Raw genomic sequence first — 27517 nt, 5'->3', positions numbered from 1 at the left:
GGAGCACCATATCGAGCAATCATATTTCGCTGATATTCCAAATTTAATCGTGGTCTCAATTCCCTTTCGTGAAGGTCGTTCAAAATCGACTGTTGTTGTAATTCTTTGGTATTAGTTCCACTCGCCTACATTCAATATGACATGAACATTTGGATGTCAACAAAGAAGAAAAGCTGGAGAAAACCCAATCGCAATGCTTCAGAAGACATTTATAAGATTATGGCAGGTGACGGATCATGGATTTATGCATATGAACCCGAATCTAAACAACAATCGACTGTATGCATCTTTCAAGACGAGTCAATTTCGACAAAATCTGTTCGTACACGAAGCATTTCGAAGCAAATGGTCGCCTGTTTTTTCGAAACAACTGGACATGTCGCCACCGGTCCATTAGAGCAATGTAGAACGGTCAATACTGAAAGGTATACCAGCATTTTTTTGCCAGAAGTGTTCGAAAAAAGCAGGAAAACCAATCGCAGAAGATGAATCTCTCTCGTCCACTACAATACAAGCTCTCACGCATCAGTCCAACAAAACCGTTTTTGAATAATCAAAACATCGAATTGATGAGTCATCCAACCTATTTGCCATCCAATGACTCTTTCTTTTGCTCGCAGATCAAAAATAAATTGCGAGGTCAACGTTTTTCTACAGCTGAAGAAGTGACATCAGTCACATTTTTTGTAGCTACCTCAATCGGAATGGGAAAATGCTTCGACAATATTTTTCACTTGAGATGATCATTATTATGAATAAATGATATTTTATGTGAGGGTATTTTTATTACTCTTATCCACAAACATTTCGTATTAAAATTGATTTTTATTCAATTGAATGATTATAATAAACTGAGCTTCGAGATCTTGACGTTTATAAAGAGGCAGAGCGGTCAATCATCACTTTTTAGGGACTGTCGACGGCTGCTCCTACTAGCAGCTCAGTATATCAGGAATACAGTGTGGACGGGAAGTTCGACTTTGCCTCTAGGATTCCCATCAGAATTTGGTAAAGGGTTTCTAACATCAATGGAGAAGCCATTGTATGTTTATTATCATTCAAATTATGAAACTTCAAGTGTCCTTTCTTAAAGATTATTAGACCAGGAGAGCTATTAAGTTTTTTCATCTTTGCCTTTTTGGAAAACTCAAAGTTCAAAACGCGAGTAAAATTTCAAAAAATTCATTTCATCAATAGTGGAAAACTAACAATATAATATTTCCATAAATCAGATTCTACATCAAATTGTATTTCATATTCTACATCAAGCTAATTCATAAAAAAGCCATTAAATGCGACAATACAACATTTTATAATATACGAATCAAATTATGATATGCAAATCATTATATACTACAATATTGATCTGCTCTTTTCTCTCCCTTTCTCTGCGTAGTTTCACATCCATTTGTGTTTGGATTTTTGAGGAAGTTATTTCCCATCCTGCCACCTGCCGTATAGGTTCTCTTCCAATATTTGTCCTTTGGGCTTGATTTCCATTATTTAATTCAAGTTAATGTGAAGAAGTAATTTTTATCACAATATGAGCTAAATTAATTTGAAAATTGAGTCTCACATTTGAATCTCGAACGAGTAGTAAATAGTATGTGGTCAAGTCTTGCCTCTAGAAGCAATAAATGCACTAATTATCTATAAAAATATAATTATAAAGAGAATGTCTGCTTTTTCAGAAAAGTTGGATTTAGAGAGTTAATTTGAGCAGCGCAGCTTTTGATGAAGAAGAATCTAGTTTCAGATACTTGAATCCCGACTTCTTAAAATATTTTAGTTGTTGAAATTAAAGACTAGATCAAGGATTCTTGAATTATTTTGGCTAGAGATTTTTTTTCCAGAATGAACTGATTATTCAGTACAATCCAAATCACTTTAAAAATCTAATCTCTTGACAGAATAATTAGCAATTTGAAAACCTTGTCTTTGGGAAACTGAGTAACTTCACATCATTCTATTATCAAAATTTTACGAAATAAATAGACAAATGACAAGGACGAATCTAATGACTAATTAAATTATCTCTGAATGGTGTTATTGATAAAAGGAGTTCTCATTATAATATCAAGAGCGAACTTGTTACATTGTAACTTCCGTAATGACTGATGCAGTGAATAGTACAGTTCTCTAATTGTGTGAGGTTTCCAGGAGTTTGTTATTACTAAATACGACACTCGTAATCCATCGACGCTTTACGTAGACGAAAACGCAAACGTTTATCTTTTGAATTTCCGTTTCTATAGTTTCCCTTAACGTGCTTGAAATAATGACAAATTCTCACATTATCACTCAGCATGTACTCTTGATAAGTGGTCCTCAATTTTAAGGGACTTCATAGCATCGTTATTGACTATTTTTCACATATAAGACAAACACGCGAGTATTAATTTTAAAGAAAAGAAATAAATTAACAGTAACAGTAAGTACCTAATCCAAACAGTACGGTCTTCATTTTTCTATTTTTGCCATAATAACACTTGCAAATCTGCAAATAAAAAAATTTATTAGAAGCTTCTCAAAAAGTAGCGATAAAATGTGTATTAGGTACCAACCTCGAATATTAACAATAGAAGGTTCACTATAGGATCCTTCCCTTATTATGCCTATCTCACATTAATATCAGATGCTTCTTTTTTTCTATCGCTCGAAAATCATATATGTAATACTCCTATATGGACAGTTTCTATACGAGTAGGTGGAAGGTGTTCCGACTAAGTGAAACAAATAGTGGAGCGTTCTCCCTCTCCTACGGACGCTTCTGTTAGTTCTGTGCATCTTTTGCATGCATGAAGCATGCGCAGTGTAGATAAATGTCTCTAACGAGAGGAAAAAATGAATACTGTCTGCACCGTAACGTCGAGACGTTTTATTCCCATAAGTACTTTCCTGGTAGGAGTATTACATAATATATGTTGAAAATTCATAAACGGGTTGTCCGCCTCGTCAAGTCGTAGAGAAAAATGAATGATTGTCTTGATTTGCCGTAGTGATAGCAATCCGTTTTTAAAATAACCATTCTCTCAGTGTTTTAACTTTGCTACTGCAGAGAAGGTAGAAACCTATCTCTATTTAATTGTCCGAAAATTACGTAAGTAGCTGGACTAATTTTTTTTATTGGAAATATTTAAATAATTAACTATGTTAATGAATATTAATGTCATCTTTTGAATTTTGTGTAATATTTTTGTTCCTTTGACCATCTAGAGGTAAAGTTGTTTCCAATATTTTTAAATATCAACGTTGGAAACAGGTCTTGGGATTTGTAATATTTATGCCAATATGACTTCTGAACAGTTTAGTTAAAAGCCTTTCAGATGTGGCTCCAATAATATCAGCAGATATCGCAGCCCAAACATATACCGAAGAATGAATGGCGAATAATCAGTGATAATGGCAATTTTGTATTGTTTTGTTTCACATTAAAAAAATATTTTTGCTAGAGTGAATTTTAGAGAAAAAAGTACTTATTGATTAAATGTAAAAATGCTCTTTCTTTTTTTAGGTAATGTTTGTCAAATCTTCTTTTCGAGATATGTGTTTACAAGAGGTGTGTTTATTCTTATGTTATAGTTTAAATTTGCGAGATAGCTCATAAAAAATATTTATATATTTTTTCCTTTTCTAAAACGTATTACAAGGTATATCGGTGAGAGTTAGGTGAATTGCTTGCAGTTAAAAAATTAAGAAAGTTATACAAAAATAGCACATAAGGAAACGCTTCTTATGGGTTTTCGGTTGTGAGATTTAATAAAAACATTGAGCATTTGTCTGCTTGATGAACACAAGGTTATCATTGCCGGTACCGTAGCGTGTGCTATTATAATACAGTTTTTATTTATTAGTTACGTATAACTAACAAACCTTTTAATTCATCTGTCTTTGGATTTATCAGTATTGAAACAATTTTTTTCGTAGTGCCTCATAAAAATGTGGCCGTTTTATTGGAAGCATCATACCAAGGCTATACAAGAAAATAATCCAGAGATCATACACTTTTATAATGATACGAAAGGTGATGTTGATGCCCTGGATAAAAAAGTCCATAGGAAAAGAAGATGTTATAAAGTAAGGAAAAGAAGATGTTTACCAGCAATAAGATTAAGACTAATAGATATAGCAGGCGTAAATGCCAATGTTATTTTTAACTGTGTGGCAAAAAACCAAACAATGGATAGAAGGTAGTTTTTAACAACTCTAGGAAGAGAACTAATACAAGAACACCTGGATCGCCGTGTCAAGAGAAAGGTTTAACAAGAGAGCCGCGCTTTCTCATATACATAATAGGCAATATTGACGAAGCAGAACTGATGGTAGCTCAACAACATGTTCAAGGACAAAAAGGAGAAGATATCAACTATGCTCTTATTCACAGATGAAAGAGTCAGCTATGTGCCATTTGTGTCACAGTTATATTTGCAAAAATCACAAGCATACCAAGGTTTTGGGGGATAACTGCTCCCAAAAGTAAATGTTTTTCATATTACGTTTTTGGTGAAATGTATAGCTGTTAGCTTTTTGTGCAGTACATTATTATTTTACCCATTACCTAACATTATCCTGATACTTTTCAATGATACGTTTTTAACACCAAAACAGTATTTGATTTTTAATATATATTTTTGTAACGATGCTTTTTGTTGTAATGCTGCTTAATTTTTCTTCAATAGAGGTTACAGAATCCTATGTATTATTTTTTCATAAATTACAATATCAAAAATATATTACTCTAACAACTTTTATCCACTGCACAGTGATTCCTTTTTTTAGCACTAAAAAAAGCGTTGCGTCCAAAATGACCTTACCACATCATGAATGTTAACAATTTTCCGCCATACAGTTAAGGATTATATTCCTCTAAAAATTCTTTCTCTCTTAAGAAGTTTTTTTTATTCCACTTCTCTCACTATCATAATTAAATAGATGTTTGATGAGTGATAGAATGGCTATGACGATAAAGTTGGTTTTGTATATCATTCTGCTTTTTTGTAAAGTTCGATTTTATATAGAAAAAACAAGTGCCTGACGTAGTAAGTAAGACAACTTTGTTTATGTCTGGACAGACATGCAATGGAAATTTTAAAAATAAAAGTATTAGTATGGAAAAGTATGGAAGAGATTTTATACCTTTATGAATTGGACATAATTTAAAAACCAGTAAAACTGAAATAGTTGAGTTGGAAGTTGATAACTGAAGAAGAATTGGAATAGAAGTGGAGCAGTGCGAATACAAATCAAATTATACTATAAAGATCTGTTAGATAAGATATTTTATAGTACGAGTATATTTGTAAATAATACGAGTAGCATTTTTCAAAACGTCTATTGTTTGCAACAAATCCACTCTAATTCCAATCCGAATGAGAAACATTCGATTCTCAATTTTTCGATGGTTTCCTGTTAAACTAAAATCGGTCATATCGATTTGTAAAAAAACTTTGAATTAGGACTTGAATAACTGAACCAAATTTTAATAAATTCAAATAATTCATCCAATATTTTGGGGGCGATTTAATTCTAATTTGCAACTGATATATAAAAATGTTGCAAGGTTCATGATTTACAATAGAACTTTTCGGAAACTATGATCGGATTAACGATCATGATCTGATTGTTCGGAATCTTATCGAGTTAATCGGGTTTTACATATTTCATAAGATTCTATCTACCTTAGTAGACCATCGAGCTGATCTGTCACGGGAATAAATTATTTTATAAATAAACGGCATATGGTTGGCTTTGATTTGATTTGTACCATCCGAAAATAAAATTGAAATATTTTTTTTTTCCTCGAAAAAACGAAAAAAACGCGATAATAATAGGATGTCGCAATATCTATGCTCCTAGCAGGAAATAATTAGATTTTCTTGACCAAAAAATACAAGCAGTTCTCTTTTAATTTATACCATTCGAAAATATCAATTTTTCTATTTGTACCCCTCGCAAAATTTGACAAAAATTAAATTTTCACAAATCAACTCAGTCGTTGAAACGTTCGAACCTTCTGCACATGTGCGGTGGAACATCTTATTTCTAGCAGGCAAATGCAATGTTCATGGAAAAACCCAGGGATTGGCTTCCAATTAATATGTAACATTCATAGAAAATGTCTGTGTCAAAGTGAAATTGAAGAGTTTGATAAACACAAAAAATAATCGAAAAAGAATCCAGACATGACAATCCGAAACCATTATCAGGTCAAGCCAATTCATCAAAGTTTTATGAGAAGAATGAAGAAATATCGAATGAAGTCTTGGTCAAGAATGGAAAAATGGAGATATTCCTAGACGCAGAGGAATGGGAATCTATCAAATCAATCGACAAAATATACCGAGATGGCATAGAGAATAAATCGATGGAAGAAGACTGGGGTTATATTTAAATGGGAAAAGTTTGGTTCCTAACATCCCATGTGCATTTGATTTCAGTAATCAACACATTGGAAAATTATGCTTTTTTTGCGAAAGGATTTTGTAGCAAATGCAAATCTACTTTATCTGTCGCACAGCAGTTATAGACGTTTAGCTGGTCCAAAACGAGTAAAAGTGAAACAAGATTTATTAAATGTTAAACCAAGAAAGAGACAAAGGCAAGAGGCTGGAAAATTAATAGAATCTACTGATCCTCATTTCCCAAATTTGTACAATTTAGGAACAATGCACAAAATCAGTACTAGTAACAATTTTTCAAAGAAAAACGAAAATACTTTTTTGATTTGTTGGCTAGGTTTTTTGCTCATCCCCACGTATCTCTCTCTCATTCTTACGTATCTACTTAATTAGATAGAATTATTTTTCTGAAAACATTCAGTTTTTATCAATAAATTACCACAAGGCTTTCGTACGAACAGAAAAATTCTAATTGTCGAATGGTACAAATTAAAACAAAAATGCTTGTATTTTTTTGTCAAGAAAATCTAATTTTTCTTCCTAGGAGCATAGATTTTGTGACATTCTATTATTTTCGCGTTTTTTTTCGTTTTCTCGAGGGGAAATCATTATTTCAATTTTATTTTAGGATGGTACAAATCAAAACAAAGTCAACCATGTGCCGTTTATATAGAAAATAATTTATTCTCGTGCCAGGATGGGCTCGATTAGTAGACCAGTGAGTAAATGCGAATGTCTGACGGGTTGTTTTATTTGTTTTTTATATTTTAACACTAAAAATTGTTTATTTCCCTCAAATAGACGTATACTCGTCTCATAAGTAGTGTAATTGATAGGTTGCAGAGATTTGCGGTCTTTATATTTTTAGGCATTTCAAAAAGCCTTTGGTGCAACATCCGTTTGAGTGGCTAAATCGTTGATTTCAATAATAATTATAAAACATCTAGAATATATTATACAACAAGATAAATATCATGAAAGAATTGACGATCAAAGAAGTAATAGAAATTAAATGTTCTAAAATTGAAATTTCCACCGAAAATTGAACTCGACGTTCAGAAACTGTGATCTAAAATATCGTCCTGACTTACGATCCGTAATTAGCTAATAAGTGATCTATCTAAACCTGGGTAATAGTTTCCGAAAAGTTCTAAAGCATGAAATATGGAGATGGAATTAATTGTCGTTTGTCGGCTCAATCAGTAAGTAATACCTTATATGTAGAACCGTAAATTTGTACAATTTTAGAAAACTATTGAATATATCACAGAAGTAGGGTCGAAAAAATATTTAGTGCCGAGTGGGTGTTCCTAATATTTTCCTTGCTACTTTTGAAAATTTCATATGATATGGGATTCGATCGAAAAATGTTTGTATTTTTTGTTAACTCCACAGATATTCAAAGCGTTTCACATTCATATTAACGTCAAAATGGTAGTGTAACCCACATTAACATAAATTCTAGTAAGTATCTTTTATGATATACTCTACACAAATTTAGGATATATAAAGTCGTTAGTTAACTTTGGCGCTTGTATTCGTTGGTTAAATGGCATGCTATCAGTGCTACAACATCTAACGTCGTCTTAATACGATTTTCTTTTGTTCCGCTAATGGCATTCTCAGATGGGTCATTTATAATCAAGTGTCTAACTGACTCGAAGAGAACAACCTTAGAAAAACTGAAATCCCCGAAATCCCTCTCATTTTGCTCGAATACAGCTTATCACATTTTTAACAGAGAAAGTCCATTTAAATCTCAATTCTTGGGAAGAATTTTAGACGCCAATCTCATACGACCTTTTGTGACGCTCCCTCAATATCAGTTTTAGAATGAATTAAAGATTGATACTTTTTGGTAACTGCAACGTAAAATGCTGATTACTGGTATTAATTTTCAAATACTCCCAATATTCATCGAATGCAAATGGAAGACTAATGCTAATTAATATATACACTGATTATATCGATTTAAATGGGCGTAAAGAATTCGTGAAATATTACTCATGACATGAATAAAAATAACTTTGAAATGAACATTGACTTCTCGTTTTCATAAACACACTAAAAATGAAATTTTTCTCATTTATTCTGTACATATTTGTAATTTTTCTTCATAATTGAATAAACTTTTTATACGTCCAAACGGTTTTGTCCTAATTCGTTGAATAATCTAAAGCAGGGGTGTCCAACTTACAAAGCCTCAAGGGTCAAAATTGAAACCTTGAAATTGTTTGCGGCTCACTTAGGCTAGTTCGCTTGTAACACTTAGTTTTAAAATATCGAGTATAATTTTTTGAAATTTTTAAATGAACTTTATATTCAATTTTTAGCAAATACACACAAATAGTACAAACATATTAGTTTTATCAATCAATACAACTACTGAAGTGAGAATGAAAATTGTTATTTAATGCGAGCATTGTGGTCGAATATCAACTTCTAGTTCGGTAGTAACCAATCTCATGAGATAATGTAATGACTCATCAGTTTTTGTTCTTTATATACTTCATAGATGAAAACACACTTTCACATAGGTGGGTACTACCAAAAATTGATGACATTTTAAATCTAAAATGCCGCAGTTCTGGGAATCTGTTTTTAGTAAGTAATTTAAAAAAGTCATGAGCCTTTTTTTGCCTGATCATGAGGAATATATCAGTCTGCAAGTCACACAACTCCAGTTGTAGGTCAGGTGGTTGGTCTTCGATTCTTGCGCCAAGAAGATGATTATTAAGCTGTAGACTGCTTTTAAGATTGTCAATTTCCAGAAATCTTCCATGAAATTCATCAAATACTTCTTGAATTTGAGAATTGCAGTTCGCAAAATTGGTATCTTTGAAATCGTCCGCTAACCACCTCACAGTTATACAAAAGCAAGTCCCCATACTCAGCCTCTGTTTCTTGTAAGAACTGCTTCAGTTGCCTATGTAAAAGTGCTCGGTTTCCACCTCTGATCAAATTTATAGTCTCAACCACCAGTTTAAAAACCTCATCATGATTGATATATTTTCTACATAGAGCTTCCTGGTGAATAATATAGTGGATTATTGGACAAGTTACTTCATTCTCACTGAGCAATCCTACTAATCCAGATTTTTTCTCTGTCATTGCTGGTGCCTTATCTCTTACAATGGCTGAGCATTTATCAACCTGGTTAGGTCATCACAAGAAACATGGCATAAGAGGCAAACAATGAATGCGTTTGGGCCAGTTGGACAAAGCAGATGTAAATGCTCTGTTTCCATGGATGTTCGTGCACTTATTCATCTATTTCTCTGTGAATACCTGCTTTCATGGTGTCACTATCCTATCTATGCAATGGGCTCAAAAAAAATCAATGAAAAATTTTCCGGCCTAGGCCGTTAACATAAAATATTAAGGGAACCTAAAACATAAGCAATTTGGCCAAATATCTCCACCTAAAAAATTTAAACCACTTAAAAAATAACAGTATACAGCAACACACAGTTAATAGTCGCGAAATTAAGAGTTCAGAGGATATACTTCCGACAGAGACAGACGACTCTGATGTCGACGAAGAAGATGATCTCTTCACACCAACTGAGTCTACTCGTACTAAGCAAACTATAAAACTAACTGAATATCTTACATCCTCATACCCGTCAGATCTTAGCAAGGAAAATCTGATGGAAAAGCTGGAAATTTTTTTGAGGTATGTAAGAAATCCAAACTTTTTGTTAGTGGGCACATTTAATCTGCACTTGATAGGCTTAACCTTATTTAAAAGAATGGACTACAGTCGGTTTCTCCCAGATATGGACTTCTAATAGTAGCACCAGTGAGTGTAGCGTCGCATCGGGTGAACAACCCTTAGGAAATTATCATTAATAAAGAATCGCTTACGTGCGACTACTACCTAACACTTGATGACAATGAGAGCAAACGCGGCACCCATCTTGCGCACAGCTTTTTCAAATCCAATTCCAAATTTTCTGTTAATATGCGATGTACCTCACTTTTTGATATGCCTAATATGTCTACTAGTTTGCGTACATTTAGTAGACGATTATCCAGTATCGTTTCTTTGTTGGTCATCCGGCGTCGCTTAAGCAATATTTTGCTGTTTAAAACGAAGAAGCAATCTCACTCAAAGTAGAATCTAGATCAGCTTTTATTGGTTGGGCAATGCCTTTAAAATAAAAGTTTTGTATCATATAACGATGACCAATTTTTTCCATGTTTTTACAAATTCATTGAAAACGTTCACTATTGATGGCTACCAAACCAACACTGAACAACGTGGCAGCCTCAATTTTGAAACATATGCTATATAGATTGTGTACTTTCTGATAAAGTGGTATTTTTCATGCAACTACTGCCATCTCTAAGTCAGGCCAATATTTTGACTAAATGGTTACATAAAGTTCTACTTTTTGAGTATATACACTAAAAAATCAATATAAACCGAACCTAGGAGCATTTGCTATCTATGTGCTCTTGAGTGCACAAATCCTGTTTTTCAATTGCTGTGCAAAGTTCTTCCTTCCATTTTTTTTTTGGAATTCGAAATGGATTGAGTTACATAATGTACATGTTATCACTTCTTTAGATTTCGTTTTACATTTGGAAAATTCGATTATTTTATTTATTATGTTTTGTTAGTAGAATTCATGATATCCCGAATAATTTTGATATCATTGCTTTACATGATATGATTTGCAGGGGGAATTCACCTACTCGCCTTAAAATACTGTTTTAGTTTATGAAAAGAAATGACTATTAATGGTATTTAAATACTTTGGGCCGATGTTACTACTCACAAATCTTATTGATGAACCAAGAAATTCTACTGCACGAATGCTTCTAAATATTAATTTTGTAAGATCGCTCTTGATTTAGAGATAATTATCCGATGTGTTGATAGGGAAATTATTTAATTTGTGATGAGACACATAAGCATTAATTCATAATTGAGAGAAGCTTGTTTTGATTGAAGAGGTTGATTGGTTTAGCACGTTATAAGTTTCTTATGAAATTTTTTGAGACTCTTTTGATTTTTCTAAGGCATTTCTCGTGTGCCTTCTATTTTATTTCAATCTATTGACATAACGAGTATATAACTTTTTTCAAAACAAATCAGTTTTCATAATTTTCGTTTTCTTGATGTAAACATTTGGTTCCCGTATCTTTATTTATCTTATTTTCGTAAAACCAAGAAGGAGAGGTGAAATCACTCCAATTCATACCCAGTTATATGAAATTATAATATTGGAATTTACACTGATATTTATTCGTAAATGATAATTAAACAATATTATTTATTATAATGGAATCTGATTTTATTTCGGATACAAATGTTTAAAGTAGATGTTGTTAGAAATGTTCACATCCATAAAAGACGATTTTCAACTTTTTTGTTAGGAATTTATAATAAAAACCAGCATAAAGCAGTGTATTAACTGCTAAAGTCTTGTGGGCAAATCTACAGGTTCATTTCTCGAAATAAATTTATTCTAAATTTTGGTCCAATAAATCGATAGTTGTAGTAGCTTAATAAAATATATAAATTGCAATGATACCATTATCCTGGAAACCCATTAACGTGATTTATTGATGATATCACGAAACTCCAAAATGTAATAATAGTACAGGGAATCAAAAATTTTAATTGGGCGTAGCATAGCACAACGACGACGTTTCCTCCTTTGCCAAGATTATACTGGAAGCTACAACATTCACTGAAATTATCCCTTAATGAAACATTGAGCGGAATAGCTACATTAGGAAAACATGCGACAAAAATAATATTTTCGCAGAATTACGATGTTAATTGCTCAAAATTATGAGAGTATCTCAAAAAAAATAAAGAGGAAGGTATAGGAATAAATTTATCGTTACAATTATTCATACCTCTTATTACACTGAAGACAGAAGTGCAAGAATACATTACTTAAGTCATTAGAAAGTGGAAATAGGAGCTACCATAAGCAATAAGTTAATAACATAATTCAATATTTATGTAATCATTTTTGCAAGAGAGAAACAAAACACAAGATTATAAACCACAAACACTAGAATAGATATGATTTGAAGATATTTCAGTGTTCTAGAGCAAGTGGGGCTATCCCAGTATAAACATCAAAACTAATAATGGCTTCTTAACAAAAAACTTGAACTAGGCGTATTTTTAACCTACCCAGAAATATATATTGTCAATAATTATAATTTCATAAGTTTTTCAAACCAAATACAGGACTCCGAAAGTCTAAATTCAAATCAGCATGCAAATCTAATTACTGATAATTTTTCAGCACTCGGTGATACAAGCTTTCCTTTAAAATTGATTTCTCATAGAAAGACAGGGTTCTCTAGGCTTAAGGCAATGCGCAAAAAAGTTGAGACAAAGGTTTTGGTCTAAAATCACTCTTTGATTGGTATAAGTACTCTCATTTGCGAGGAGACTTCCGTAGGTCGCTTAAAATAGCAAAATTGAATGTATATGTTCAAACTATTCGTGAATCAGAAAACAAGAGTTTTTTGGGACATAGTTTAGGGTCTTGATGAAGGTGAAAACAACTATGCCATTATGTGACCCAACTAATGCCTTTGACTGCTTGAGTTCAGCCATTTTGCTTAATATGGAAAACTTTGGATTCCCAGATAGAGAGTTGAAGCTGTTTGATTCTGATTTGGAAAAGTAGCTACAACAGCTGTGAATCTAGTTAGGATGGAGACTCACAGGATTCAGTGATATAATCACTATTGTTTCTGTTATATGTAAACGATTTAACAGTGTCTCAGTTTTATTCGCCGACATTGCTACATTTCTAGCTAAATGGGATGAAAACGTCAGGATCGAGAATCTAAAGGTTACGTTAGGTTTGACGTGATTGGATCATGAAATTGAACTAAGAAAAAACTAAAAAAAAATAACATTTAGCTCTGCAATACGAGGCAGCAGAGGGGAATCTGTGAAATTGCTGGAAATTACATTAGATTCCGGTATCAATTAGGGGGTTTTTCGAAAATTTCTACTCAGCTTTTTGCAATGACACAATTGCATTCTTCTACTGGCAGTAATAGTGTTATGCGCACGATTTACTTGCGTTGATCCATATGGCTTATAGCATCTCTCTATGGGGCAACTCTAGCAGAGCTCAAAAGGTTTTTACTATTCTTCAGACTGCTTTGAGTATTAATTACAATACAAAGTCGGGTACATTGCCGTGAACTCTTCACGGAGTATTAGATCCTGCCCTTGCCTTGCATGTATATACACCGCTATAAAATACCTCTGTGTATTTATAGGAGTGTACGAAATAAGGTAACTTTCTATGCTACATCAAACACAATGTAACAAACTTGACGTTAGATTGTATAACAAGTTTCTAGATTTGCATTCTGGTAGTACGTAAGAAATATTAGCCAGGTTCTATGAACTTTCAAAGCAGCCTTTATTTCAACATTGTTTTTATGCATTTGGAGAATACATGTTTTTTAATTTTTACCCTTACTTATTTCAATCTTACATAAATGTTACGTTAGAAATCTGATTCGAAGGAAATATTGTTTCTTTTCTACTAATCATTTAATTTTGAATTACACTGTATAGTTAATCATTCTTACTAACTTGATTATCAACATCCTTTCGTTTCTCATCAATATCAACAGCTTGTTCTAAAATATTTCTCCCCCCATTCAGTGCATCCATACACCGCCTTTAAATGCCACCAAGAATAGAACTGCTTTAAAATAATGACTATTCTATGCATTGAATTTCCCACAATGGCTTTCTGACGAGGAAATATCGCGACGTACTTGATATCGCTATATCAGTTTCCTCTTTACTATGGTGTTCTACGCAATCAAGGCGGCTTTTGCATGTGGACGTGGCAGCAGCCTTTATTCGCTTTCTTTTATTATCTCCCAATGTTCCATTGTCATCTGTTAGGGTTTGTGTGTGTGAGTGTGCGTGTGTGTGTCTATTGATTTATGTTATTGTGGTATTCAAGATGTTGGTTGCAGTCGGAAAGAAATAATAAGAAAACGACAATTTTATGTGATAGGAATTTTAAAGAGCATCGGAAGGATCAATTACGGAAATGTCTTCCTTCTATTCAAGATATGCGAGATAGAAATCTAACATAATATTTGAAAATAAACATACTTGAAGCGAAGGGTGTATCATCGTTTAAATTGGTATCAGTTGTTTTCTTCGAGGAAAAAACATATTAAGATGGGAGAGAAACAGAAAACAACATATATTTGATATTACAAGCATGTCGCTGAATATAATATCACTGTATGCCTTTTTCAACTGTAAATAACACTCACTACTTATTATCAATGAACATACGAGGGTAGATCAATAAGTTCGTGACTTTTTGAATTAAACTTCTACGTAGACTCGTTTAATATATAACTTTGTATAATATTTCTTCAATTTACTTATTTCTTAAAAAACAAGAGACTTGTCGTGGTCATCATAATAGCTATTTGATTCTATTGCAGTAGTTGAATATCTTGTCTTAGTAAGTAACTTTTTTCTTGGCCAAATCCTTTTCAAATCCTTAATAAATCCATAACATTGACATAATATCCGTTATAAATCTTTCAATCCTAGTAATAGTATATTACGTAACAAGAGTTGTAAGTAACCCATTACGCATGAAGTAAAAAATTTGCACGATGCCGTGCAGCTGCGAGTGCATAAATTTCATGAGTGCGTAATGATCTTACAACTCGTGTAACGTACTATACTTTTTCTATGCCCATTCATGCATGCTACTTAAGAAAAGGTGACCTATTTTTAAGGAAATTGCATAATGTGCTGCCTACATTTAGGGGCATCACTCTATCACTCCTAAATATATCTTCCTAATGCTAAAAGTTTTTATGACTAATTGATTAAATTTGTGTAAATACACCAAATAAAGTCTTACGTAAATAAAAATTTGATTGTAATTTAATTAAAACAAGAAGCTTAAGTTTTCTTCTCAGAACGCACATGTATGTTAGGAGATCTCATTACGTGCATGTTATTGTTAAATATCATTTACAAGGAATGTGGAGAGTGCGGTTTTTGGCGTTTACAGACATGGGCGTAGAAAAAGATATTTATCATGGATTAGATCGAGTACATCTAACAAAACGATCGTCTTATCTTTATTGGCGGATAAACAAAGTCAATACTTGCGGTTGCTCGACAATAGAAATGGGGTATATATACAGCGGATGATGTATTGAAACAGCGAAGATGTTCCTTCATTGGCCGAGACTACTTGCACTGAGAGTTACAACATACAACGAAATAATACTGAAATTTCAGCTCAATCAAACATTTAGCGAAATATCTACATTTAGAAGACAAATAGAAAAAGCAAATTCTCTCAACAATATAAATTCTAAGATCCCCGTAGATTCGGATGAAGAAGAAAAGTAATAAAATCCATAGTATTTTAGTGTACATTCAACAAAATAGTCTCCATAACTTGATTGGTGGATAAAAATTATTTGGTCTTCTTTGGCTTCGATTTGCCCAAGAAACCTGTCGCTCTCATTCCTGGACTTTGTTTTGTAATGTGATATAAACAAGTCTGATAAATATTAATTGTGATCAAACAACACAAATACTCCTGCAAAGTTGTCACATACTTTAGTTGGCTTCAAAACGCAACAACCATCTTTCGCTAAGCTATCTTGTACTCACGTGATAGTTCAAAATTGACCCTACTAAGTCTCTTGAGATAAATATCGTGTTCATAGTTTTTCGCACTTTCAATTACGGGCATTAAGATAAAATATTGGAGAGAATGAATCAGATCATTGAGAAATATCTATTTCTAGTATTTTCCAGTAAAGAGATCTGCAGTCATAAAGTCAATGAATTGAAATCTCTTTTCTATTAAATTGAAGGTTTTTTGCTACCTGGATATCGGATGTCGACTAACGAATAAAGATTACACGATAAAATTCAGAAGAATGTATAATGTGACAGAATTGGCTCGAACGATTCTTTGATGCGTCAGTGTCAGAATGAATAAATTATTTAAATGTGAGAGACAGTTTTCAACTTCATAATTTATGGAAAATGTACACTTGTTGGAAAAACATATTGTGTAATCGATATGGATTGTTATGTAATAGGTCATCTACATCTACACTAGCTTGATAGACTGGTAAATGTTTTATAAATGACCCAGTATCGCCACGTAGTAATTCTGATGAGTTCAGACTTGATTATTATCAATTACTCAATGTATTGGTGACTTTTTCCCAGATAATTGCTTTCAAGCGTTCTTGATTTAGTTTTCGCGTATTGCTTGTTATCATAATATAGCTTAACTATTTCGTTGGAACATCGTACATATATAGTTTGAGTTAAGCTTGGTTTTCATAATGAACATTACACAATATAATTGTGAGAATTGATGTAGTTCTAGAGAACGGTATTTTTTAGATTTTGATGAAATATACAAACAAATTGATGATTGTGCTATGGGAGCTTCCATTTCAAGTCTTTTAGCACAATTAGTAATGGAAGATCTCGAGGAAACTGTCTAAGCAAACTTATTATAAATATTCCATTCTTTTTCCGATATGTAGATGATTGCATTACTGCTGTACCAAAGAATCAAATTGAAAACAATAAAAAATTCAATTCCTATCATAAAAAACGAAATCGAACAAAATAATAAAATTTTCTTGAGATCAGATTATATAAAATTAACAGAAACATACGAACAGAATGGTATACTAAACCAACATGGTCCTCAAGATATTTGAATTTCAATTCATGTCAACCTATGTCACAAAAAAGATCAGTAATAATAAGTTTAGCTGATAGATCTATGCAACTATCAGTCCAAAGTCCAAAGATCAATAAATGATATATTGTTAAATATTTATATATCGAATTGAAATCTATTGCAATCGTTGTATCACACATTATCTTGAAAATTTTTTTAGGAGTCCTAGTTATTGTTTCTAGGAATTTGAAGATGTAGGTGAATAATTCTTTTTCTTGGGTTTTCTCATTTGCTTTCGTGAGTATATATTAAGTGAAATTATCTGTATAAAGTACTTATGAAAATGTATCTTTTTCATCACTTTCTCTCAAAATTTTTCTGTCCTATTATCTGTACGATCAGTGATAATAATTTTATTTTTTATTTTTTATTACTTACTTTTTTTCCTTGCGAATAAAAATACAATAATCAGAAACACTTTTTCCTAAGTGGTAAAACCTATTTTCGAAAATAACATCATGTAACAACCTTTTTTGCACTATTAATTTAATACCATCAAAAACATGCATTGGAAATAGACATATCAATTCATTCATAAATTCAAAAAAGAGCGATTTGTTATTAAAGTCATGATGTTTCAATGAGGCAACACTGTCTAGCCATAAGCTTGATTCGATGACTTTGTTTTTTCTTCAAATTAATCAGTTGCTTTACTTTAATAAAAATCTATAATTCTCGTCAGGAACTCAAATGTCTTCATTTGGCAATGGCGCTTAAAATAAATAATGAACCTAGCGTACGTTTTCTCTAGCTGTAGCATGCATCGTTACACTATTTAAAATTTTACTTTAAAAATTCTTTATTGAAATTGTATTGATAATTTTTTTCTTTTGGTATTGCGGACTCTGTTATGTTTATCTCACCAGTTCAAATATCTAATACACTTCCATTTATTAATTTACATTTTAACTAGATACTGGTGGTTTTAGACATGGCAGTGTCAAGTGAAGTGGACAATATATGTTTTTGCATGCGTTAATGATAAACTGTGTTAATTCACTATATTAGAAATTTTCAAGCTCCTATATAAGATGGATTGTACTGACATGTCGCTTATTATTTGACGTGAACAGCGTCTCCCGAAAAGTAGATCAAACAAACTACCAAATTCCTCTCTCTTCCGTGAGTATGATGGTTAGGTCACTGTGAACTATACGAGCCTTTGGCTTTATATATGAGTATCAAAGATTGCACTTTTTGGTTGAAAGACCAGCATTTTTTTCCTATACGACATGGTTCCTACAGGAGGACCGCACCAATGTCCGCTCTAATCTTGTAACAAGCGTTGTTGATGTAATTTTCACACGCTAAATATTGGGCCATGGGTTTTTACCTCTCTCTTGATTGTGAAAAGCTGTCCAATTCGAGCGCACTAGGCTCTTCTTTTTTCATGGGGACCACTGATTCTTCTGCAAATGTCGCTTTCAGCAGACACTTTCCACATTCATAAAGTTCTTGTTAATATTGAGCTTCCGTCCTTGAGGTTTTTAGACCCATACGACGTGCCTCCATCTAACCTTGGCCGTTTAGTACACCTTTGTTTGGTGAAGTTTGTTCAACTGTCCCTGCTTTCGTAGGCTCTAATTGTGTTTTTTTGTCTTCTCGACAGATCTGATAATGTTGGCAGCTATGGGAGTTTTTTTGGTAATTTTGTTCCTTTTTTGCCAATTTTCCTATTAGGTACAGCTTTGAATATACCAGATATTGCATCAATTTCTTCATCTGTCGAAGGGTGTATAATATAAAATAATGAGAGCATGACAGCTGCTGTTGATAATGAGCTAAATGCTTCGGAATATTTATGGAGATGAAGATTTATGGATGGAAGAACACTACTTTTAATAGTCGAATAATTATACGTTGTAGAAAATATGTGCTTAATTTTTATTACTACTGTCTATAACCATAAAACGTATATATAAAAATGTGAATAGTAAACGGTCAGTCCACGGCTAAGACTCTTTCTCGGCAAGTAGTATTTGGCCTCATCAGTTAAAGTATATACAGCAAACCTCGGATGGAGGAAAATCCTGAACAAATTTCTAATTTCGAACGTATCGAACGAATACGTCCAAGGTATCCTCGGACCTGAGCAAGATTTTTCATTTACCACATACTATCCTCTAACCTAGATGTTTTTATCCGTACTTGCAATTAAAAAAAATGTGGTATTTCAATTTATACTTACCCACAAGAATAAATTCTTGGATTAATTATATAGTAATATAAATAGTATATACATTTTGTTTTTCTAGCTAGTTGCGAATTCAAATTATAATTTCATATTTTCCTAAATCGTTCGTGGAAGAATGTATATTCAGAACATATTCTAAACAAAGCATGCGCATTTGACACGTTCAGAATATGTTCAGTATACATCCGGAATATGTTCAAATTATCTACCGCGAACAAATCCATCAAGTTATAATGAATTGAATCAATTTGAATTAAATGAACAATCCCTAATCACGATCCTCATAATTCATGTAAATTGCTCTACAAAATAAAATACATTTGGTTGTAAAACAAAGAGAAAAATCGTGAATTACTGCATATACCTAATTCAACAGCACTGGAAATGATTGTTTTCCTTTCGGTAACGATCTTAATATCATGCCTCGCTTGGAGCTACGTTCCCAAACAATGGAAATATGTGGAAGAAGTGTTTATTCAAAAACTCGTAAGGAATAACTAAACCAATTCCACAAAACGGTAATTGAAAAAAGAAACATGTTGGTCAAAAGACTTTATATGGTAAAATTGGAAAAAAGTTCTATCAACGCCCAATTGAATAGTGAATTTGTCAAGATGGCGGCGTTGAGAGGCTGCCTGCAGAGCCGAAATTTCGTCTTCAGCCCTGTGGTATTTGGTGTTGACGATTTAATAGTAGAGGGAGGAGGCCTATGCTAATGACTTGTTATTTTCCCGGAAAAAGCGCCGTTGCCCTGTAAAGCTCCATATCAAAAGCCTTGTGGTAGGTAGACTGGTGGTGCTCAAAGCCTGAGGAGCTAAAGCTAGTCGTGCTCCTTTTTTCACCAGAAAGCACAACATTGGCTCGCCCTAATTGTATCATTGGGAGATCTGACTCATCGTACTCTCAAGGGAAGACTTATCTAGGGGTTCACTCTGGATCCAAAACTGCTATGATATGAACACATGGATACCAAAATAAAGAAGGCGACCTGCACGCCAGACAGGTTCAATTGTTTTCGAAATACAGCACTTTGAATTCTTATCTTGACAGATGCTATATTTTGAAATTATCGATAATATATCGAATCGAAATTTTCAGAGCACTTGTAAAAAATTATATTTATTGGCCGCTAGAAGTATTCGATTATTTTATCTCGGTAAAAATGAGTTTTTCATTCAAAAATTGATATCAAATTTCGATATCAATTCATCATTCCTATTTACTTGAGCTTATCAATTAATATTGAATAAAATAAAATTTCTCGAAATTAATTTTCTTGAACAATTCCTCTTTGTCAAGTCATATAAAACAAAACTTCAAGCAAAATATCCCCGGCACAGTAATCCATCCTGTCATCCATCATTTCATTAATTAATTATTAACTTTGTTATTTCATTAATTTTAATAAGAGAAGCAGCAATCCGACTAATGATTTAATAGAACTCTGCTTGGGCTCATAAGAACGATTGAATTTGTTTTCGTGTTATAATTTTTGGTGCGATGGTAGATTTGTCAATCACCAACTCGAAAATAGTGGAGATCAGGAAAGTAAGTCGATGATGTCAAAGTGACTAAAAATATGTAAAAAGTTATGATTATTCCACCTAGCCAATTCCGCATTATTCGCGCTTCGTGAACTTTATAATTAAAAATTCCTCTTCTTTTTCTATTTTTTTGTTACATTTTTAACTTCGAATAAGAGTTTCGGCCCTTTTGTCTAAGCTAGAATTTTTCTAACCTTCCTTGGTAAAAAAGCTCTAATCAAAGTTGTATTTTCCCCTGCTCAAAAATTGTCCTTGATGTAAAATTCAGCACTTGTTTATGAAGTGCAGAGTTACCGTGTCGATCTGTGTTGACTGAAATCCTATGATCTTTTTTAGAGGTCTCTATTTTTTGTTGTTTTTATTTATTAATTTTGATTTGTGTCCTTTGTTTTTTGTGTTCTTTTGCAATCACTAATAGGTAACATCAAGGCTAGTGTGACTGTCAATTTATTCGTGTCTACCTAATATTTATCCAAATTCTGTAGGCTGACAAACTGTATTGTTGATCGTTACAACTTGGAAGTTTATTTGTGAGTTTGTAGTTTGTTATTCTCGTGTTAATTTGTCTATTACTAGTAGTTTACTGTTAAAATTAATCTTTAAAATAATTTTAATACAATTTCATTAGTTTGATTTATAAAAATCACATGCAATTATTTTAAAAGATACAAATTACTACTTTACTTACAATTTTAAGCCTAGTAAGAAGGTACAATCAATGTTAAGCAATTGAAGTAGCAATTTTCTGTCGTAGGTTATTTTTTGATAATAAATTACAATTTAAACTGCAATAATGCCCCCAATAGAGAATATTGACCTCACAATTTTATACCGTAAAAGAGGTACAATTAAACAAAAACTTACATTATTAGAAAAATTCATAGATAAAATTAACGAATCAATTCCAGGATTTAATGAAATACAAATGCGATACGACAATCACTTAAATTTATTAGATGAATTTGACAAAATCCAATCGATTATAGAGTCTGAATGTAAAGAGGATGACTTAGATGAACAATTCAATGAACGCGATACATTTCAAGATAGATATTATGCTGCTTTTGATTTTTTGAAACAATTTATACAAACTTTACAACCACGTCTAGATACAAGCGTTGAACAAAATTCAAATTCAGTTAACAACATTTCGTCGAATAATTTTGATCCTCTTCAGAATGTTTTATTACCAAAGTTAAAATTACTTAGCTTTGATGGAGAGTTTCATCATTGGCTTCAATTTAAAACCAATTTTAAAACTATCATATGTGACAATACAAATTTGAATGAGAATCAGAAATTTCAGTTTTTAAAGGCGTCTCTAGAAGGGTACGCTTCTCGATTTATTGAAGGTTTAGACAGTACAGACAAACCATTTGAAAGAGCTTGGAACCTTTTAGGTGAAAGATTTGATAAAAAACAATTCTTAATCGATAGCCATTTCAAGTCTATTCTAAGTGTGCAAAATATTGTTAGAGAAAATTATATACAATTCCGTAAGTTATTAGATGAAAATTCTAAACATTTAACATCGCTAGAAGGCTTAGAGTTAACTAAAGATATTTTATACGACTCCTTTATTATTTATATTGTGTCCAATAAATTGGACAAAAATACGATTCGTGACTGGAAAGAAATGAAATATCATTCTGAATTACCAACTTTGGACGAATTTATGAATTTCTTGAAAGACAAATCTGACATTTTACAATGTTTGGACGAGTCTCAACAATCAACTAAATCCATAGGCAATTTAAGTAAGAATAAGAACAATCCAGTACATATGCTTTTATCAACAAATAAATCATTGTCCTGTAATTATTGTAAACAAGCTCATACAATTTATAAGTGTCCTCAGTTTTCAGCTTTAAATGTTGATACAAAAATTCATAAAATTAAAAATTTGCACTTATGCGAAAATTGTTTACTTGCAGGTCATGATAAACAAAATTGTAAACACGGCAAATGTACAATATGCAAAAGGAAGCACAATACACTGCTTCACAAACAATATAATGTAGTACCCCCGGCAAATAATCCTTCTAATAAACCAACAACTTCGATGAATGTAGTTGTAAACCACAATAATTCAAACACGATTTTAAAAGCGGAAACTTTCGCCAATTCACTGTTATCTACCGTCTCATGTCAAATTAAAGACAACCAAGGCAATTTTCATCAAATAAGAGCACTGCTGGATTGTGGAGCTCAATCCAATATAATAACTGAAAGGCTATGTAGTTTACTAAATATACCATTGTTACCTACCAATGTATCAATTTCTGGAATAGGTAAATCTGTATCTTATATAAATAAAAAAAGTTCTATTTCTCTTTATTCTTGCGTTAATGATCATGAATATACAATTTCATGTTTAGTCGTCCCTGTAATAACTGGTAATATTCCATTTGCTTATTTTAATCCTAGTACATTAAAGATACCGGAACATGTTCAATTATCTGATCCCAGTTTTGGATGTCCACAAGAAGTCGATTTATTGTTGGGAGCCAATATATTTTGGGATTTGTTATTAAACGAAAAAATAAAATTGGGAAATAATATGTTAGTTAACACTGTATTTGGATGGATAGTAACAGGTGCGCTTCCAATTGATAATAATAAAACAATCATGTGTAACCTTTCAAGTCATATTCCTGAAGATGACCAGTTAAAGAAATTCTGGGAAATTGAAGAAATAAAAGGTAGTAATCAATTTTTATCTCAAGACGATATTGTGTGTGAGTCTTTATTTAACGAAAATACTTTCCGCATAGAAAACGGTCAGTTTGTAGTAAAATTCCCGTTAAAACAATCCCCAGAACTATTGGGCAGGTCTAAACCCGAAGCAATTAGAAGATTTAAGACATTAGAAAAACGGTTCGCGGATGTTCAATTTAAACAATTATACACCGATTTTATTCAAGAATATGAAACTTTAGGTCATATGACTAAATTAACTATTGAACCCGATGGAATTAAATACTTTTTACCACATCATGGTATTTTAAAAGAAATGAGTACGACAACTCGTTTACGCGTAGTTTTTGATGGAAGCTGTGAGACGTCTACAGGGTGGTCGCTTAACGATCTACAATATATCGGCCCTAAAGTTCAGAATGACATTATAAACATTCTTTTACGATTCAGAACATATAAATTCGTGGTTTCAGCTGACATATCAAAAATGTATCGTCAAATTCTCATAGATCGAGAGCATAGACCTTTACAACAGATACTATGGCGTGATAACCCCAAAAGTAACTTTTGCACTTATCACTTGAATACAGTTACATATGGAACTCGATCAGCTCCATATCTGGCTATCAAGTGTATTAAGACGCTAGCGGAACACAATATGAATCAATACCCCAAAGCCTGTGAAACAATACTAAAGGACATGTACGTGGACGATTTGTTGACCGGTTCTAACGATTTAATAGAATTACAAAAATTATGCAAAGACATATATGATGTCTTATCATCCGCTAATTTCATTTTAAGAAAGTGGATTTCTAATAATTTTCAAGTAGTTTGTGGCTTCAAAGATAACAATATCTCAAATGCAATTTTAGATATAGGTGATAAAGAAAGTTGTAAAACTTTGGGAATCCAATAGGACAATAAAAATGACATTCTAAAATATACAATTAAACAATTTACCCATCGAAACACAATTACTAAACGTCACATTCTTTCAATTATTGCTCAAATTTACGATCCTTTAGGGTTATTGAGCCCTTCAATAGTTATTGCAAAATTAATAATACAGAAATTATGGTCCCTACACATTAGATGGGATGAGCCTATTCCACAAGATATAGAACAAACTTGGTATCGATTTCAGAATGAACTTGGCAGTTTAAATCAATTATCTATTCCTAGAAATGCTATTTATTTAAACTATGTACTTACAGATGTCCATTGCTTCTGCGATGCATCGAGAGATGCATATTCATGTTGCATATACTTATGTAGTGTTGACGATAGCGGAAATTATAACATTCAATTACTATGTGCCAAAACCAAAGTGTCGCCACTGAAGACAATAACAATTCCAAAACTTGAATTGTGTGATTGTCTTCTAGGAGCACAACTAGTAAATACTGTGGTCAATGCCCTCAATTTAAAAAATATTCATTATTGTTTGTGGTCCGATTCTCAAGTCGCCCTATGTTGGATTAACACGGAACCCAATTTATTACAGACCTTTGTTGCTAATCGCGTATCTAAAATACAATCTCTCACGAACATTGAAAATTGGAAGTATGTTAGTACTAAGGAAAACCCTGCAGATTTAGCATCTCGAGGTATAATGCCTAAAATGCTGATGTCAAGTGCAATTTGGTGGAAAGGACCTCAATTTTTATTGTTACAATCATCAGATTGGCCAATTACTAATTTTTCAATTTCTAAACACGATCTCCCAGAACTAAGAAAATCTAAAACTATTTTGGTCATATCACAACAAAAATTTGTGATTTATTTACAAAATTCTCTTGTTTACAACGATTAAAAAGAGTCACAGCATATTGTATGCGTTTTATCAATAATGCACGAAAATCTGATACCAAAGTTATTGGCCCATTATCAGTTGAAGAATTGGAAAACACCAATACTATTTTAATTAAATTATCTCAAATGGAATCATTTTCCGAGGAGCTAGAATTACTTCGTAAAAACAAGCAATTAGATGCTAAACATAAATTTGCCTCATTAGCGCTCTTTATTGATGAGAAAGGAATCATCAGAGTTGGGGGACGATTAAAAAATACTTACTCATCATTTAACATCAAACATCCAATCTTACTCTCAAGTAAACACAATTTTACCAAGCTAATTTTCAATCATAAACATAGTCAATTGTTACACCCAGGACCACAACTACTATTAAGTTCGGTTCGACAATTCTACTGGCCTGTTGGTGGTTCTATATTAGCCAAACAAACAGTGAGAAATTGCGTGAATTGTTTCAAGTTCAATCCTATTCCATTTTCCTGTCCAATGTCAAACCTACCGAATGAAAGAATTAGGCCTACGCTTCCATTTGAAGTGACCGGAGTTGATTATGCCGGCCCATTCTATATTTTGAACAAACCAGGTAAAGGAGCTAAACTTAATAAATGTTATTTGGCTATTTTCGTTTGTTTTTGCACTAAGGCAATTCATTGCGAAATAGTAACTGATTTAACTTCCAACAATTTCTTAGCATGCTTAAAACGCTTTGTATCTAGACGAGGTGTTCCCAAAATAATATATTCCGATAACGGAACTACATTTCACGGCACTAACAACTTATTGAAAGATCTTAGTAAATTTTTATTTAACAATCAGGCCTCTATTGTCAATTCTACCAGTCAATATAATATACAATGGAAGTTTATTCCTCCGTACACCCCAAATCATGGTGGATTGTGGGAAGCAGCCGTTAAAAGTTGCAAATTTCATTTGAAGCGAGCTCTTATTAATAATAATGTGACTTACGAAGAAATGTGCACCTTAGTGATACAAATCGAAGGTATATTAAACTCTCGACCATTGTTTGCGCAATCAAATGACCCTAATGACTTGTCACCCATTAAACCATCCCATTTCTTAATAGGTCGAGTTCTGACTTCCATTCCCAACATTGACTATACTAATACCAACAAGTATCGTTTGACTCGATTAGAACACATCCAGAAATTCTACCAACAATTTTGGCGAAGATTTTCAAGACAATATATTTCTCAGCTACATCAGCAGTACAAGTGGAAAGACGCCCCATCAACTATTTCTGTGGGTACTTTAGTCTTAATAAAAACCACCTTATATCCACCATGCCAATGGCCAATGGGAATAATTAGGAAATTATTTCCCGGAAGAGACGGCATTACAAGAGTTGCTGAAGTCCAAACCCATAAGGGACTAATTATTCGTTCCATCAGACATTTGTGTCCATTACCAAGACAAGAAGACATAGACAATTAAATCGATTTATTGCAATCTTAATACAGTGATAGACTTTGTAAACATAGATATATATTATCAAGTAAATTTCTACAATAAGCTGTTTTGAAGGCATCCCTTCAAAGTGGGGGCTATTATGTTAAAATTAATCTTTAAAATAATTTTTTATTATGTTAAAATAAGTCGAAAACGTGGCAACGCTGCCCAACATAAAGTTTTTTCTATTTTTGTATTAATTAGAAATGTGTTGTTGTTATATCGCCATTAAAACCCAACCAACACATGTTTTAATATTATTAATAAATAATACAGTCCACACATCAACAATTAGTTTATTTGAACCAGCAAAGAATTTTAAACATTTACCATACGAGGGTTTATTGAAAAATTCTTAGCCTACTATAGAACCAAACAAAATTTCCATGTCAAAATATTTTATTTCTCAACATATTCTCCTCTTAATTCGATACATTTATAACAGCGAACCTGCAACATCTCTAGACCTTTCAAAAAAAATGTTTCTACTTGTTCTGCAAACCAGATCTCCACAGCTTTTATTACCTCTTCGTTGGAAGAAAATTCACGACCTTTTAAACTGTTTTCAGTTGAGGAATGAGATGATAATCAGACGGAGCCAAATCTGGTGAATAAGGGAGGTGTCCT

At 32.5% G+C, this 27517-nt stretch overlaps 2 protein-coding genes across 2 annotated transcripts in view; both read left to right on the top strand.

The window, feature by feature from the left end:
* The window catches only part of LOC130897427 (uncharacterized), a 41033-nt gene extending 16509 nt beyond the window's left edge, over positions 1 to 24524 (top strand). The window contains exons 2-4 of the mRNA XM_057806267.1: positions 3928 to 4134; positions 6477 to 6684; positions 21817 to 24524. Coding sequence (XP_057662250.1) covers positions 3928 to 4134; positions 6477 to 6684; positions 21817 to 24524 — 3123 coding nt within the window. The remainder of the gene's footprint in view (positions 1 to 3927; positions 4135 to 6476; positions 6685 to 21816) is intronic.
* A 917-nt stretch (positions 24525 to 25441) lies between these two features.
* Positions 25442 to 26875, top strand: LOC130897426 (uncharacterized). Its single transcript, XM_057806266.1, has one exon. It carries the CDS (start codon positions 25442 to 25444, stop codon positions 26873 to 26875), a length of 1434 nt encoding a protein of 477 aa, XP_057662249.1.
* The last annotated feature ends 642 nt before the right edge of the window (positions 26876 to 27517 follow it).

Source organism: Diorhabda carinulata, chromosome 8 (genome assembly GCF_026250575.1).
Source record: "Diorhabda carinulata isolate Delta chromosome 8, icDioCari1.1, whole genome shotgun sequence".
NCBI classification, from domain to species: Eukaryota; Metazoa; Arthropoda; class Insecta; order Coleoptera; family Chrysomelidae; genus Diorhabda; species Diorhabda carinulata.
This window is presented reverse-complemented; position numbering and strand designations above follow the sequence as displayed.

What these genes read in the sequence shown, in the direction of transcription:
- LOC130897426 (XM_057806266.1), top strand. Translation starts at nt 25,442, where the DNA reads ATGCGTTTTATCAATAATGCACGAAAATCTGATACCAAAGTTATTGGC.